This window comes from Anabrus simplex, chromosome 1 (genome assembly GCF_040414725.1).
Source record: "Anabrus simplex isolate iqAnaSimp1 chromosome 1, ASM4041472v1, whole genome shotgun sequence".
NCBI lineage: Eukaryota > Metazoa > Arthropoda > Insecta > Orthoptera > Tettigoniidae > Anabrus > Anabrus simplex.
Genome location: NC_090265.1, coordinates 464778092 through 464793857, shown reverse-complemented (window position 1 = coordinate 464793857; position 15766 = coordinate 464778092). Strand labels below are relative to the sequence as shown.

The following is a 15766-nucleotide window of genomic DNA, read 5'->3' as shown; positions in this document are numbered from 1 at the left end:
GAGTTCATTAACGTAAGTTCAATGACTGAAGAGTTCCTACTTAGCGAAACTAAGTCGTTAATGGGAGCTTGCATTAGCTAGGGAATGATAGTGGCATATAATGGTAAGACTGGGCATGGACAGCGGAATAGGCAAGAGGAGCGGTGACCCGAGGTGAGACCTCTTACTGCCAGAAATTCAGTCCACCTGGCCGAAGCACATTTTCAAGAGGAGTAGCCTCCGTGCTCGACGTAGGGTGTATTCTGGAGCTGGACACCGGGGTCAGTGGGCGTCTGGAATTTTTTTTTTTCTTCGGGGGGGGGGGGGCCCGAAGCCCGCTTCCCCCGCGTGACCAACGACTCAATCTACATGGCCTCCGACATGCTATTATTTCTAAGAAGAAGAAAGAGATAGCAGGGAAGAGTGGGAAGTGATACAAGGAGTATCTGCCTGTTTCCATGTCAAACACGCTACCAGGCGATATTGTATTAGGTATATGGTATTGAAGTTTGGTATTGAAGGGTCAGGGAAAAACCACATAGGCAGAAAGAAGAAAGAGCCTACGTGTAAAACCTGGTATCTTTTGATAGCACATGCAAGGATGTGGGCTGGAAAAAGACCAGAGGTTGTGTTAGTTAGGAACAGGTAACATGCACAATACATAAACCAATTCCTCGCCGTTCCATCGTCTGGGGATCAGTCCGTCTGGGCACTGCTATGACTAGCACGGTCCTTGCCGGCTGCGGAGCCATGCGTCGAGTACCACTAGGGTCTGTCGCACGACTCCACCTCCTTGGGGTACCTCGTACCCAGTCTCCGATCCCGGAGAGTGAGGCCAAGCCCGCCGAGGCGGGGGCCTCCTGGAAGGGGGTGGGTCATAGCGCCGGGCCTCCTTCCTCTCTGCCCGCGCCATGGCCCGGTAGACAGGGCAACTGCGATGGGAGGCCGGGTGGCCCCCCGAGCAGTTGGCGCACACCGGCGCGTCTCTAAGTGCTGCGCAGGCCGTGTAGTGGTGATCACCACCACAACGGTTGCACCTTACCTCGAGCCCACAGCTGACCTGACGGTGGCCCCACCTCAGGCAGCGGAAACACTGCAAGAGCGGCTGAGGGGGACGTTTTACACTCACCTGACTGCCCCTACCCGCTGAGGTCCTCTCCTGATTGGCTCCTCGGTTGACGGCTGTCCTGGGAGCAGTCCTGGGTTGCGGCTTGGCGGTCCTCTCCTGGTGAGCCAGCGACGCCTTCTGCTTCCTGGTGCGGCGTCGCCTTCTTCTTCTTCCCGGGGGTTGCTTCTCGGCGGGGGAAGAGGCCTCGTCCTGGTGGCCCTCCTCCCGGCCTGGTGACCCCAGGGTAGCTGATGGCTCCGCTGCGTCGCCGTCTTCTTCCTTCTCCTGGCTGGCGGCGGCGGCGGCGTCGGTCGGTGCTAACGCCTGAGTGCATTCCCTTCCTGTGGGGCGCACATCGAGGTCTGCAGCTCGACAGACGTGCTGTCAGGCTGGGCCTGGACAGCAGCCTCAGAACGCCAGGGGGCGTCCTCCTCCACTGAAGTCGCACCGTCGCGGCGCCAGGGGGCGTCATGCCCCACCTCCGTTATGGCGTCGCTGGTCGCCGGCTGGGTAGCCAGGACTAGGTCGGTATTAACCGCCCTATTCCTTAGCCTCCTCGGCGTCTCCCTGGTCTCCGTCGCGGCCCTGACTGCGCCGGTGTTCATCCCTGGCACGCCGTCCCTCCCTGGTAGGCGGATGACCTGGAACAGAGTAGAAAGCTCCTTCTCTGCGTCGCGCATCCGCTCCTGGTCGTGATGCCGGATAATGAGGCCTCCTGGTAGGAAGCTCTCGACGGCCATGGTTGTCGAGATGATCCTGCCTCCTCGGCGAGGGCGCCGCATTCTGTCCAGGACGAGGCCCCGTTCAGAAGTTACAGGGCGCCCTGGCCTGTAGTACACGAGCAGCGCCTCGTACTCCGGGTCGGTGTGGCCTTCGGAGAAGAGAAAGCCGTCAGGGGGGTCGCACCCGTCCCTGTACGGCTCCGTTTCCACCTCGGTCTCCGGCTCCGGCTCGGGTGCAGGCGGCTCGTTCTCCTCCGATGCCCAGCAGTAGTCTGCTGCTCGCCACACGTCCGTCTTCTTCATCCTGGTACTCCTGAAAGAGAATAAGAATAAGCGAGCACTGAGAAGTGCTCAGCTCAGACAAAAGCCCTTTCGAAGTCGTACTAATAAGTACAGCTGCCTGGTTAGCACTTGAAAGTACTGAGCGCCTGGCAAGGAGAGAGACAACGGAGCAACAGGCACGTACGACCTCTCGCTACGACAGTCAGCTGCTCCCTTGCGTCTGGACATTTTTTTTTTTTTTTTTTTTATCGGGGGGGCCCCCGAAGCCCGCTCCCCCCGCGTGACCAACGACTCAATCTACATGGCCTCCGACATGCTATTATTTCTAAGAAGAAGAAAGAGATAGCAGGGGAGAGTGGGAAGTGATACAAGGAGTATCTGCCTGTTTCCATGTCAAACACGCTACCAGGCGATATTGTATTAGGTATATGGTATTGAAGTTTGGTATTGAAGGGTCAGGGAAAAACCACATAGGCAGAAAGAAGAAAGAGCCTACATGTAAAACCTGACATATTTTGATAGCACATGCAAGGATGTGGGCTGGAAAAAGACCAGAGGTTATGTTAGTTAGGAACAGGTAACATGCACAAAACATAAACCAATTCCTCGCCGTTCCATCGTCTGGGGATCAGTCCGTCTGGGCACTGCTATGACTAGCACGGTCCTTGCCGGCTGCGGAGCCATGCGTCGAGTACCACTAGGGCCTGTCGCACGACTCCACCTCCTTGGGGTACCTCGTACCCAGTCTCCGATCCCGGAGAATGAGGCCAAGCCCGCCGAGGCGGGGGCCTCCTGGAATGGGGTGGGTCATGGCGCCGGGCCTCCCTCCTCTCTGCCCGCGCCATGGCCCTGTAGACTGGGCAACTGCGGTGGGAGGCCGGGTGGCCCCCCGCGCAATTGGCGCACACCGGCGCCTCCTTAAGTGTTGCGCAGGCCGTGTAGTGGTGATCACCACCACAGCGGTTGCACTTCACTTGGAGTCCACAGCTAACTTGACGGTGGCCCCACCTCAGACAGCGGAAACACTGCAAGAGCTGCTGAGGGGGACGTTTTACTCTCACCTGACTGCCGCTACCCGCTGAGGTCCTCTCCTGATTGGCTCCTCGGTTGACTGCTGTCCTGGGAGCAATCCTGGGTTGCGGCTTGGCGGTCCTCTCCTGGTGAGCCAGCGACGCCTTCTGCTTCCTGGTGCGGCGTCGTCTTCTTCTTCTTCCTCTTCCCGGGGGTTGCTTCTCGGCGGGGGAAAAGGCCTCGTCCTGGTAGCCCTCTTCCCGGCCTGGTGACCCCAGGGTAGTTGGTGGCTTCGCTGCGTCGCCATCTTCTTCTTTCCCCTGGCTGGCGGTGGCGTCGATCGGTCCCAAGGGTTGCTTCTCGGCGGGGGAAGAGGCCTCGCCCTGGTGGCCCTCCTCCCGGCCTGGTGACCCCGGGGTAGCTGTCGGCTCCTCTGCGTCGCCATCTTCTTCTTTCTCCTGGCTGGCGGCGGCGGTGGCGTCAGTCGGTGCTAACACTCGACTGCATTCCCTGTCCTGGGGGGCGCACATCGAGGTCTGCAACTCGACAGACGTGCAGGCAGGCTGGACCTGGGCAGCAGTCTCAGTACGCCAGGGGGCGTTGCGTCTGGACAGGCTAGGAGCTCCTTTATATAGCACACACGACGTTCCAGGCACGCGCACTGAGGGCTGCGCGTCGAGGCTCGAAGAATAACACACTGGCACGCGTGTAGCTGGCTGGCGGATCGAGAAGGGAGCGACGGACATACAATAATAATAATAATAATAATAATAATAATAATAATAATAATAATAATAATAATAATAATAATAATAAACACCTCAAATACAATAAAGCACCAAGGGAAGATTGCGTTATCGCCGAGATGCTCGAGATAGGAGGTGAACTACTAATTGACAGAATACAAACCATCATTGTGAATATATGGAAGAGTGGAGCAATACCTACAGATTGGAAAACCGCATTGATCCACCCACTGCACAATAAGGGCGGAAAGACGGATTCAAATAATTACCGGAGTATTTCACTTTTGCCAGTTGCATACAACGTGCTTTCAGGCGCCCTGGAATAACATGTAGAACACAAGATCGGTGAATTCCAGGCGAGTTTCCGACCACATAGGCCATGTGTGGGAGAGATCTGGAACCTCAAGATGATATTCCAACACCACCAGTCGAACCGCACAGTGGTCACTTTCGTAGATTTAAAAAGCATTCGACTCAATTGAGCGTAACACCCTGTTTAATATACAGTACTCCGAGAATATGGCGTTGACAACAAAACTACCACTTTAATCCAACAACCTTTGACAGACACAACCCCTAAAGTGAAATTCATGGGAGAAATCTCTGACTCTTTTGAAAACTGAAGTACACGGAGACAAACCTGTCCCGCCTCCGCTTTAGCCAGCATAAATCTCAGATGAAGTCAGTCATGGTGGTGGGTTGTCCTCACTCCTGTTCGATCTAGTTCTAGATAAGGCCATTAAAAAGTGGGAGAAAGAAGTACCTGGAATAAGATATGGGAACAAAAGTTAAACGAATCAACGTAAAGTGTCTTGCCTTTGCTGACGACTTGGCAATAATTACCCGGACACCGAAGTAACCCAGACACGTCATCGAGAAGCTTCGCAAGATTTCCATCAAAACTGGTCTCCATATAACTTACGAAAAGGCACATTACTCCAAGTTCCCAAACCTGGCTGGCATCACTTGTAACAAAATATGGCAACATCAAACAAGTTAAAGAGTTTTAGTACCAAAAAAAACCAAACCCCATGGCACTACAGCCCTTGAAGGGCCTTAGCCTACCAAGCGACCGCTGCTCAGCCCAAAGGCCTGCAGATTACGAGGTATCGTGTGGTCAACACGACGAATCCTCTCAGCAGTTATTCTTGGCTTTCTAGACCGGGGCCGCTATCTCACCGTCAGATAACTCCTCAATTCTAATCACGTAGGCTGAGTGGACTTCGAACCAGCCCTCAGGTCGAGGTAAAATCCCTGACCTGGCCGGGAATCGAACCCGGGGCCTCCGGGTAAGAGGCAGGCACGCTACCTCTACACCACGGGGCCGGCAAAGAGTTTTAGTACATAGGAGAAATCATTGCAAGCAATGACAGAGTGGCCAATAAATACCGCACAGAAAAACTACGTACGTAAAGCCTATACAATCACCTGGAACTTCTACAATAAGAAAACAATCTCTACCAAAGTCAAACTTTGACATTACCACACTGTTGTCCTCCCGAGGCACTCTACGCGATAGAGACATCATCACTAATCATCAACATCAAGGGTATCAAGAAAATGGAACGGCAGATACTAAGGAAAATATTCGGACCGAAGTTTAGAGACGGTATCTGGATGCGAAAAAGCTCGAAAGAACTATATTCACGATTCACTTCAGTCGTACGCAAAAGCAGTATTAAATTCTACGCTAAGGAAAACTAAACTCGCGTCCCCATCCCGAGGTGGTGCAGCTCTTTTCAGGCACACCTCCAATGGAGGCGAGCTGCTTGTACTATTTAAACCACATGCCAGTCCTGCCAGTGTTAAATTTCTGACAGTACCGGGAATGGAACCCGTGCCCCCGAGGACGGCAGCCAATAACACCAGCTGTTAAGCTATGGAGACGGACACTTCTACGGCCATTTAGCACGAATGGATAACTCACGACTGAGCAAGAAAATCTTCGTTATCAATGGAGCACAACAATCGAAAGTACGCTGGCTAATAGACACACAAAAAGATCTCGCAGAAGTCGATATTGACCCCCTGGCAACAAGAAGGACTACATACAGACAAAAGATTAACACCCATACGTTTGCACCCAAGAATCCAGTGGCAAGAAACTTAAAACTAAAGAACGTATGGATACAAGAAAAGATGACTGGCCCACAGTGAAAAGATGGGGAAGTTTTGGAACAATAAGAACAACAAGAAGGTCAAGATGAAGAAAACCAATGCTACATACTGGTTCTACGTGCTCGTTGGAGGGAAAAACACATGTGTGTATCTAATAATAATAATAATAATAATAATAATAATAATAATAATAATAATAATAATAATAATAATGTTGTAGTGGTTAGCGTGTGATTAGCTGCCACCCCCGGAGGCAAGGGTTCGATTCCCGGCTTTGCCACGAAATTTGAAAAATGGTACGAGAGCTGGAACGGGGTCCACTCAGCCTCGGGAGGTCAACTGAGTAGAGGTGGGTTCGATTACCACCTCATATATCCTCGAAGTGGTTTTCCGTGGTTTCGCACTTCTCCTCCAGGCAAATGCCGGGATGGTACCTAACGAAAGGCCACGGCCGCTGCCTTCCCTCATCCTTGTCTATCCCTTTCAATCTCCCCATCCCCCACCAAGGACCCTGTTCAGCACAGCAGGTGAGAACGCCTCGGCGATGTACTGGTCATCCTCCCAAGTTGCATCCTCCTACCCAGAGTCTGAAACTCCAGGACACTGCCCTTGAGGCGGTACAGGTGAGATACCTCGCTGAGTTCAAGGAAGAAGACAACCCTGGAGGGTAAGCAGATCAAGAAATAATAATAATAATAATAATAATAATAATAATAATAATAATAATAATAATAATAATAATTGTTACGGGGTTTCCCGTGGACCAGCAGAGGTGAAATAAGGTGCTGGTGTGAATGGGTCTAACTACAATGCCACGAATTGATTTAAAACTTTAACAAAGGTTATATTTCTTTAGAATTTCAAAAATCAACAAATAACAATGTAACAGGTACCAGTAGCAATAAGCAATTCTAGGAAAGACCAGATTGGTGGTATAAACAGATCTTGGGCTTCAAGCCCTCACTTTACAGTTCCTGAGCTCCCAGCTCAAATTTACAAAAGACACAAATTTACACAAGGGCAGAAATCCCTCAATGCCTGGAGCGCTTGCTCCCTATATGTAATATCCAGCCTTCAAAAGGCATTCAGTAATCTTACTTTGAAAAAGAGCTAACTGGGCCTCAGTTTTCAAGCCTATTCAAGGCAACACCAAAAATATCTTATATCTTTTGGCCTTCCATGGCCCAGCTTACAAATTGAAACAGGGGTATCTCGTACCCAACCTATAGGGCCTTCGTGTAAAAAGAAATAGTAGTAGATAAATGGCCCGAACACAAAATGAAAGGACGCGAATGCTTGCACACCAAGATATGATTTCTTAAAACCTAAAGCGCACTAGGCAATGAATCAGGGGGTATTCCCAAACTATGGAGGTGACTCGTGTACAAAAAAAAAAAAAAAAGACATTACGGAAAGGAAGAAAACCAGTTACAAAACGTAGTCACCTCAAACCAATATGAAGGGGAGCTCGAGAGGGTACATCACACTCTATCCCCGATTTACAGTGAAAGATTTTATGAAGTTATTGTATAAGCCGGCAGAAGTTACACTTTCAGAAAAGTAGGTTACATAGTTAAAGTTTCGGACCTATCCCTCGGGATAAACTGCAGAGCTAGCAAAAAATAAAGATGTTAATTGGCCATTATCTTGTCGCTGTACTGCTGCCTGATGAAAGAGGCGCCTCCCGCCTCCTGCTTGACACACACACTAAGTTAGATGACGATCAATTGGGCAAGAGACGTGAAAATCCGCAGTTTATAAACCCTCGGGGAAAGTTCGAGACCTTTCATGAATAAACCAGCCACGCCCTCTCACTTTATTGGTGAATTTAAAAGTTACACTCAAAATCGAGGAAGAAGCCTGTGATAGGCGGAAAATTAATTACAGAAATTCGTGATTGGCTAAATTCAAAACTGGCGGAAAGGAAAGATAAATATTGTCAACCCAAAAATAAGGAACATTAATTAGTTTTAAAACTTATGAATACAAAACTTCTTTAAATCAAAGTTCATCCACTTCACACCAGGGTGCATGATCATAGTTTTGTAGTGACATCTGTTCAAGAAAGTCCAAACTTCTTGATGAAGGACAAACAAAACAAGTAGAAAATCACACAGTACTGGAAGCTACACAATACCAAAATTACGTCAAATTACTGTAGTGACATCTTCTGAGTAAAAGTTTAAGTAGGTCTAGTTTCGAGTTCACTGTTTCTCCTGTAGAGGAGTTCTTTTAGGCGCGAGATTTAAATGCGCGGCGTTGGGGTGTACCTCCCGGTACAGGTAAGATCCCTCGCTGAGTTCAAGGAAGAAACCAACCCTGGAGGGTAAGCAGATCAAGTAGTAATAATAATAATAATAATAATAATAATAATAATAATAATAATAATAATAATAATAATAATAATAATAATAGTAATAATAATAATAATAATAATAGTAATAATAATAATTGTACCGGGAAGTACACTTCAATGCCGCGCATTCAAAGTTTGCGCCTAAATGAACTCCTCTATTGGTAAAACAGTGAAACAGAATCTACACCAACTTGGAACTTTAATCAGATGATGTCACCACTAAAATATTGAGTAATTTTGTTATTGTGAAATTTCCTAAATTGACTGAATTTCTCTTAGTTTTGTTAGCTGTACATCAAGAAGTTTGGGCATTTCTCCACAGATGACATTACCAAAAAACTATGATCATGCACACTGGTGCATAGTGTAAGAAGTTATAATTTAAAGGTTTTGTACTTCTAGGTTTTTGTAACTGATTGATGTTCATTTATTTTTGGGTTGGCAATATTTCCTTTTTCTTTCCTCCAGTTTTGAATTTTGCCAATCCCTAATTTCTGTGATTTTTTTCAACTTATCACAGGCTTCTTGTTCGATTCTGAGTGTTACTTTGAAATCTACCAATTAAATTGAGAGAGTGTGGCTGGTTTAGTCTTGAATGATCTCGAACCTTCCCTGAGGGTTTATAAACTGCGGCTTTTCACGTTTCTTGGCCAATTGATCGTCGTCTTACTGAGTGTGTGTTCTTAAGCAGGAGGGGGGCGGCCTCTTCGTCGGCAACCAAAACATCTATAAGGTAATGGCCACATAACTTTATTCTTTTTTGTTACCTCCGCAGTTTAACCCGAGGGAAAGGTCCGACTCTTTAGTATGTAACAACTTTTCTAAAATGTAACTTTCTTCCGGCCAACGTAAAAACTTCATAAAATCTTTAACTGTAAACCGGGGATAGAGAGTGATGTACCCTCTCGAGCTCCCCTTCAACTTGGTTTGGGGTGACTACGTTTTTCTCTAACTGTTTTTCCTACTGTAATGTGTTAATGTAATTTCTATACGAGTCACCTCAGTAGTTTGGCAATAGCCCCTGTATCATCGGCCTAGAGCCCTTTAGGTTTTTAAGTGTTCATTATATTGGAGCGCAGTGTGCCTCCATTCCCCTTGTATTTGGGCCAGTTATCTAACCTGTTCTTTTTCCATGAAGGCCCAGTACGTTGGGTATTATATACCCCTGTATAAATCATTTTCAAATTGTAAGTTGTGCCTTGAGAGGCCAGAAATTCTAAGTTGTGCCTTGAGTAGGATTGGAAAACTGAGAGCCTGTTAGCTCTTTTTCAAGTTTTGTAATAGTAAAGAGTGCTTCTGGAAGGCTAGATATTTATATTTTGGAGAGCAAGTGCTCGTGAATTAGGGGATTTCTGCCCTTGAATAATTTGTGCTCTTTTGTAAATTTGAGCTAGGAGCTCAGGAAATGTAAAGTGCGGGGTTGAAGCCCAGGATCTGTTAAGACCACTTATCTTGTCTTTTCCTAGACTTTCTTTATAGACTATCACTGTACCTGATGTTTCATTGTTATGAAAAATTGTTAAGTTTGAAGTTCTGAAAATATAACCTTCAGTTTAAGTTTTAAATTAATTTTGATATTGTAGTTAGACCCATTCAAGCCCGCACCTTCGTTCATCACCTCTGCCTTCCACAGATACCCCGGAATAATAATAATAATAATAATAATAATAATAATAATAATAATAATAATAATAATAATTTTCACGCTACCTCACACTATTAATGTGGGCTCAATTTCACAGCCTATTCACCGCGCGAAATAGCCGTACAACTAATTTAAAATTTAAAATGAATGGGTGAGACTATAATCGAAGGTCGATTGGCGTTTCATTGAACCTTACCTGTCCCAGAAAACGCAAAAACGAGCTTGAATGGAATCGGTAGAAATACATACCTGTTGTAGTTTACGTGTTAATCCTTGCTGAAGAAGATACAAGAGTAGTCCTATTACTGTACCACCAGACACAATTAACACTGCCAACAGCTTCATTTTCACTTACCATTGTAAGCTACACTGCCTTTGAGCATAACGCAGCACATGTCAGCTCCCAGATAACAACAAACATGACCTCGCCGATAAGAAGCGACGTCATACTTAGAATTTCTTTTATCGATGCTATAGTGTGTTGCTGTTCTTTTTTTTTTTTTTTTTTGCTAGGGGCTTTACGTCACACCGACACAGACAGGTCTTATGGCGACGATGGGATAGAAAAGGCCTAGGAGTTGGAAGGAAGCGGCCGTGGCCTTAATTAAGGTACAGCCCCAGCATTTGCCTGGTGTGAAAATGGGAAACCACGGAAAACCATCTTCAGGGCTGCCGATAGTGGGATTCGAACCTACTATCTCCCGGATGCAAGCTCACAGCCGCGCGTCTCTACGCGCACGGCCAACTCGCCCGGTGTTGTTGCTGTTCTTCCTCATTTAGCTCCAATGACGATGCAGATTTTCTAGGCGATGATTTCTTTCAAGATTGGTTGTGAATTGAGAATAAGTACCTTTTTTATCAATTGGCTTTACGTCGCACCGACACAGATAGATCTAATGGCGATGGGATAGGGAAAGCTAGGAGTTGGAAAGAAGCAACCGTGGCCATACTTAAGGTACAGACCTAGTACTTGCTTCGTATGAAAATGGGGAATCCACGGAAAAGCATCTTCAGGGCTGCCGACAGTCGGGTTTGAACCAACTATCTCCCAAATGCAAGCTCCAGCTGCGCGCCCCTAACAGCACGGCCAACTTGCTCGATAGACTAAATACTTCGTAATGGTTTGTAATTAGTTACATCACAATATTTCAATTTTAAAGTTGAGCACAACACATGTCAGCTCCCAGATAACAACAAACATGACCTCGCCGACAAGAACCGACGTCATACTTAGAATTTCACTTATGGACGCTATAGTGTGTTACTGTACTTCCTCATTTATTTCCAATGACGATGTACATATATATTTCTAGATAAGGTTATGTCAGGAAAGAACTCGGTAGATGAATCTGTACGTTTGAATCATTGTCGGGTAATAATAATAATAATAATAATAATAATAATAATAATAATAATAATAATAATAATAATAATAATAATAATAATAATAAAGTCCGCCTCTGTGGTGTAGTGGTTAGCGTGATTAGTTGCCACCCCCGGAGGCCCGGGTTCGATTCCAGGTTCTGCCACGAAATTTCAAAAGTGGTACGAGGACTGGAACGGGGTCCGCTCAGCCTCGGGAGATCAACTGAGTAGAGGTGGGTTCGATTCCCATCTCAGCCACCCTGGAAGTGGTTTTCCGTGGTTTCCCACTTCCCCTCCAGGCAAATGCCGGGATGGTACCTAACTTAAGGCTACGGCCGCTTCCTTCCCTCTTCCTTGTCTATCCCTTCCAATCTTCCCATCCCCGCACAAGGCCCCTGTTCAGCGTAGCAGGTGAGGTTGCCTGGGGGAGATACTGATCCTCCTCCCCAGTTGTATCTCCGACCCGATGTCTGACGCTTCAGGACACTGCCCTTGAGGCGGTAAAGGTGGAATCCCTCGCTGAGTCCGAGGGAAAAATCAATCCTGGAGGGTAAACCGATTACGAAAGAAATAATAATAATAATAATAATAATAATAATAATAATAATAATAATAATAATAATAATCGTATGGTCTCAGCTACCTTTTTCAGGCGTAAGTTAACTAACGCAATACAGGCCGCCTGCGCGTTAATGTCGACATTCCGTTCTACTTAACCAGATGGCAGAGTGAACAGGATCTCTCTTGGACGATCTGTGGCTGAGTTTTAATTAATGTTGTCGGGTAAACGCTGAATGTATCAACAGACATCGTCATGTCATGTGAGACGAATAGAGGAGGACAAGTTACCTAGATAATCATGGAGGGTGAGAGAACCAGTGGAATGACAAGGCAACGATGGTTAGACTCAGTTGTAGATGATTTAGATGAAGTAAGAGGGGTGGAACTAAATGAGGCCACTGACTTATTTGCTAGCAGAGGCGTTTAGTTTATTCACAGAGCTTTGCAGACTGAAAATGAAAATTACAATCCAATATTCTAATTAACAAACATAACTTCTCTACTTATTTATTTATTTATTTATTTATTTATTTATTTCCTTATTTATTTATTTATTTATTTATTTATTTACTAGCTGATGTACCCGTGCTTCGCTACGGGATTCTCAGAAAGACTGACTTTGTGGTTTTCCTAACTGAAATCAACATAAGTCATTACAAAAACGTAAGTATGAATGTAGCGATTAAATGCAATGCTATCATATAAAATACTCGTTCAAATGGAAAGCCGCACGTTTTATCACTTTTAACGAACAGTGCTGCGGTTAGATTGCGATGCCAGTCTAATAGTCCAAAGTTCCAGAGCTGGGATGACCAGGCCGCAGATTGCCATGAACACTGATCTGCCATTATTTCGCTAAATATGCACACTGTTCATTCCAATCGGTGCCTCAGAGTAGGGATTGAATAGCCCGAATGCTATGATGATCCAGTGTGTTACGTATCAGTAGTATCAGAAAATTTATAAACCAGGGGAATGGCATGCCAAAGAAGAAAGTTGTCTAACTCCCCAGCTACTTCCCATCAATATTTAGGCAGGCTGTTACACTCTGTACGACTGGGCGAGTTGACCGTGTGGTTAGCGGTGCGCAGCTGTGACCTTGCATCCGAGAGATAGTGGATTCGAACCCCATTGTCGGCAGCGCTGAAAATGGTATTCCGTGGTTTCCCACTTTCATACCAATCAAATGCTGGGCCTGTACCTTAATTAAGGCCTAAGGCACTCCTAGCCCTTTCCTATCCCATCGTCGCCATAAAACCTATCTATGTCGGTGCGACGTAAATCAAATAAAAAATACTCTGTACGCAACAGTAGTCCTATCTACCGGAGATGAGGGGCAACAGAAGACACAAAGCACATCACGACAAACAATGATCAATGTAATGTTATTGTTGATCAATGTTAGAAGCCTTCTATATTGTAGGCCTTCACATTTAGTTTTCTTTCGACTCTATGATTTGTAAAATATTTTATACCGTAAACTGTAGTTTCTTATTCTACGACTTACGTGGCGATTTTCATTAAATACTGTTTACCCATTTTCTCGTTACTCGGCGCTGATATGGACTTAGTAACAAAAATCCAAATTCATGAATATGTTTGTGATCATAGCCAGTACGGTAACAATGTATAAGACATGAATAATAGGAAATTTAATACTATATAACCTTAGTTATGTAGTATTCATCGATTACACCTCTAATAAGAAATATTTGAGAATTACATTTTAGGCCTTCCCCTAAACTACCATTTTTCTCAGCGTGAATAAAATTATTGACAGCCTAGATTGTAGCAACTTATTCCCCAACTTTGCATACCCATTTTCTTTAAAATACGACCACTAATAACATAAATAGTTGAGAATTCAATTTTAGGCCTTCCCCTAAACTACCATTTCACTCAGCGTGAGTAAAATTATTTATAGCCTAGATTGTAGAGGCTCATCCCCCGACTTCACATACCGATTTTCATTAGACCACTAATAACATAAATAGTTGAGACTTCAATTTTAGGCCTTCCCCTAAACTACCATTTCACTCAGCGTGAGTAAAATGATCTATAGCCTAGATTGTAGAGGCTCATCCTCCGACTTCACATACCGATTTTCATTAAATTCTCTTCAACCGTTTTTTCGTGATGCGTGTACAGACAGACAGACAGACAGACAGACAGACAGACAGACAGACAGACAGACAGACAGACAGACAGACAGACAGACAGACAGACAGACAGACAGACAGACAGACAGACAGACAGACAGACAGAAATTACGGAAAAGTAAAAAGTGCATTTTCTTGTTACTATGGACATGACCGATACAGAAATACCATTATTTTCAAATTCTGAGCAATGTACAGACAAAACTCTTATTTTATATATATAGATTTATTTATTTATTTATTTATTTATTTATTTATTTATTTATTTATTTATTTATTTATTTATTTATTTATTTATTTATTCACGAAGCACAAGATACAGCTACACTGAGCAAATTTCACTTGCACTGTCAACATACTATTTAACAAACGTAAACTTGCATAATAAAATATAACACACATAACAAAATATAACAAGATCAAGTACACAGCCTACTAATAACAACTGTCCAAATCGAAAACCATGAGAATGCCCATGTTCATAGCCAAGTCGTCGTGGGTCAAGATGGCGGTATAATCCCTTCACATCAACTTATCTTTAAGAGACTATTTACACGCCTCTTGAACACACTTTTATTTGATGCTATATCAAGCTCTTATCTCCTATTAATGTTGCTAAAGAGTTTTGGGAGGCGGATTAGGAAAGATCGTTGAAGTATTGAGTGCTGAGTGTGGGGAATGTGGAGAAGGTCTTTGGTTCTGGTGGAGCGGGAAGGAACACGGAGAGAGAAGAGTGAGACAAGATGTTCCGAGCGGTAGTGCCCATTTAAGATCCCGTGAAGAAAACTCAGGTCAGCTACCTGTCGCCTGATGTGCAGCGGTGACATATTAATTGCCATTAATACCTGCTGCGTAGACAGATTTCTGAGCTTGGGGTTTCTGTTCCTTACAATTGCAGCAAAGAAGAACACTGCTCTGTCTAACTGCTTAATATTGGAGGGGGAGGCTGTTGTCTAAATAGGAGAGCAGTAGTTTAAGAGAGGGTGAATGATCGTGAGGAAGAAGTGACAAAGAGCAATGGGGTCAGTAATTTCATAGCCTTGGTTGTATATGTTTCTATGTGGGTCTTAAATTGTAATTTTGTATCGAATATTACACCTAGATCACGCTGTTGCGTAACTACGGTGATGAGCTTGTCGAGTAGGTAATATGATGTCGGTAAAGGAGATTTACGTAGAGTTATGGTCATGTGGCTGCATTTTTGTGGATTGGGGATAAGTTTCCAAGTACGGCACCAGTTCGAGAGGGCATTAAGTGAGGACTGTAGCAGAGCTGCATGTGCTGGATTCCTGATCTCCCTAAATATCTTGCAGTCGTCAGCAAAGAGTAGGGTATTCGCTGTTTCGTTGAGTTCGGACGGCAGATCGTCCATAAACAAAGAAAACAGCAAGGGGCCAAGAGTACTGCCTTGTGGGACACCGGAGGTGACTGGTAACCATGAGGATGAAGTGCCTGATATTACCACTCTCTGCCAACGGTTATGTAGGAAGCCAGCAAGAAGGGTCAGAAGACTGCCATGTATATTAAATCGTTCGGAGAGTTTATGGAGCAACAGAGTATGGTCTACAGAATCGAAAGCTTTCAAAATGTCTACGTAGCAGATATCCAGCTGTGATTTAGCTGCAATGGCGTGTGATGCAAAGCTAAGAAGAGTGGCCAGAGCCACATGGTAGAAAACCATGCTGCTTGATTGAGATATACAGCAAAGTGAATG

At 45.2% G+C, this 15766-nt stretch overlaps 1 protein-coding gene across 1 annotated transcript in view; it reads right to left on the bottom strand.

Moving 5' to 3' along the window:
- The window catches only part of LOC136867333 (chitooligosaccharidolytic beta-N-acetylglucosaminidase), a 317860-nt gene extending 307513 nt beyond the window's left edge, over nt 1-10347 (bottom strand). The window contains exon 1 of the mRNA XM_067144497.2: nt 10217-10347. Within this exon, the coding sequence (XP_067000598.2) occupies nt 10217-10312 (96 nt within the window). The 5' untranslated portion in view covers nt 10313-10347. The remainder of the gene's footprint in view (nt 1-10216) is intronic.
- Between the last annotated feature and the right edge of the window lie 5419 nt (nt 10348-15766).